Genomic DNA, 2,238 nt, shown 5'->3' with positions numbered 1-2,238 from the left:
TATGTCGAGAGATCAATTCGTTGATGGCTAAATTCTGGTGGGGACACAAGGAGAATACCTCCAAAATTCCATGGTTAAGCTGGAATAAACTCGGCAGAAACAGAAATTCTGGAGGTCTGGGTTATAGGGATTTGGAAGCATTCAATTTGGCTTTGTTGGCCAAGCAGGGTTGGCGTTTCATACAGCACCCTGAGACCTTGGTAAGTAGAGTTTATCAAGAAAAATACTTCCCTGGGGGGAGTTTTTTAGATTCCCAATTGGGAAGGAGGCCATCTTTTGCATGGCGCAGTATATGGAATTCTGGATCACTTATCAAGGAAGGCCTACTGTGGAAGGTGGGGAATGGAGACAGAATTCGGATTTGGGGTGATCGTTGGCTACCTACCGATTCCCACGAACTTTATCCCCCCACGGGGATCGTAGATAGTAATTCAACAGTTAATGTAATCATCAATCAAAAGACAAATTGGTGGAACATACCTGTTGTTGAAAGTATTTTCCCAACTTCGGTTGTAGCTCGAATCTGTAGCATTGCTATTTCTCCCCGCTCTCAATAGGACAAACTCATCTAATTGGGTACAAAGAATGGAGCCTTTACGGTCCGCAGTGCGTATCATTTAGAGGTTGAAAGGAGGAACAGGAGTCTGGGAAGTGGTTCCAGGAGCGTGTCAGATAACCCATTTTGGAAGGTAATATGGAAGCTGAGAGTCCCTTGTGCAGCTCAGTTATTTCTTTGGAGTGGCTGCAATAATATTTTGCCCATAAAAGAGAAACTGTTTCAACGTAAAATTGTTACTGAACCTTTCTGTCCGCAATGTGGGGTGTAGCAGGTCATTTTCTCTGGCGATGTACTTCCTCGACTGCGGTGTGGGCGGAATGCTCAAGGAGTTTACAAAAAAGTGTTATTTCTGAGGGTGATTTTTTGAGCATTTTTCATCACATCAGTATTCGGGTAGAGGTGGAGGATTTGGAATTGATGGCAGTTACGGCTTATAAGCTGTGGACACGTCGAAATCAGTTGGTGTTTGGAGGGATGATTCTGCCCCCTATATGTTTGATGGAAGGTGCAAGAGAAACGCTATCTGAGTTTAAGGAGGCTCATGCAGCATTGCATCCGGCTAGGGGCGATTGTCCACGGGTTCGGGTTAGTTGGGAGAAACCCCTAGTTGGGTGGATCAAACTGAATTGGGACGAGGCTATTGATGAAGAACAAAAACTCATGGGGGTTGGTTTGGTCGCCAGGGATTCAACGGGTAAAGTTCGGGCCTCTATGTGTAACTTTCTCCCCTACCTGACTGATGCAGCAGTGGCGGAAGCTTATGCAGCCCGGCACGGGGCAGAGCTTTTGCGTGATATGGGGTTCCGCAAGATTCTCTTGGAGGGGGATGTACAGGTGATAGTGCAGGCAATCAATTCTGCGGGTGCATGTTCGGCGAGATATGCCAGTATCATTGCCAATACTCGTGACATCTTGCAATCTTTTTCTTCATGGAGGGTTTTGTTTGTAAGGCGTGAATGTAATTCGGTGGCCCTCAGTTTAGCCCGTATGGCTGTAACTCAATGTCTTTTTCAAGTTTGGATTGAGTCGGTACCGGACTTAGTTCAAAACTGTGTTAGTGTTGAACAAGGGAGGCTTTCCCTCGTTTAATGAATTCTATGTTTGTTCTAAAAAAAAACTACCTCCTCCATTCGTGGCTATATTAATAGGCTCCAAAGGCATACAACAAGTAATTTTTGTTGACTGAAAGAAGAATGGAATTCAGAAATCAATTTAATAAATTACTCTAAATCAAAAATAGAAACCAATAATCAATTTAGAGGGGCCTTTTGAGGGGATATCAAAGCACCAAAAATTAAAAATAAAGACCAGATTAATCAGATAAGACTGATTCAAAACCATTATTCATGATCATATGAAGCTAAAATAGGGCAATTGGTGAATCAAGTCGAATATTAAATGTTCATAAAACTACTCGCTCTATAATGCAATGTACCAGATTTGTTTAGACATGATGAATTGCATGTGATGCTGCAATTAGGACCCCTTCAAGCTGCCATGAAATGCAACATTTATGTCCCACTGTTCAGGTTGCCTGTCAAAAAAATAATCATGATATCACAAAAAACTTGAAACAGAAAAAGACACCTCTTTCCTAATCAGTGAATCATTCGTCAAAGTCATACAGGACAGTCAATTAAGCCATTTGGTTTGGTTTCGCAAACAAATTTCCGACTATG

At 42.5% G+C, this 2,238-nt stretch overlaps 1 protein-coding gene across 1 annotated transcript; it reads left to right on the top strand.

The window, feature by feature from the left end:
* The first annotated feature begins 814 nt into the window (after positions 1-814).
* On the top strand, positions 815-1,648 carry LOC133881251 (uncharacterized). The gene has a single exon (XM_062320181.1). It carries the CDS (start codon positions 815-817, stop codon positions 1,646-1,648), a length of 834 nt encoding a protein of 277 aa, XP_062176165.1.
* Positions 1,649-2,238: the final 590 nt, after the last annotated feature.

The sequence above is a fragment of the Alnus glutinosa genome, chromosome 11, assembly GCF_958979055.1.
Source record: "Alnus glutinosa chromosome 11, dhAlnGlut1.1, whole genome shotgun sequence".
Classification (NCBI taxonomy): domain Eukaryota; kingdom Viridiplantae; phylum Streptophyta; class Magnoliopsida; order Fagales; family Betulaceae; genus Alnus; species Alnus glutinosa.
This window is presented reverse-complemented; position numbering and strand designations above follow the sequence as displayed.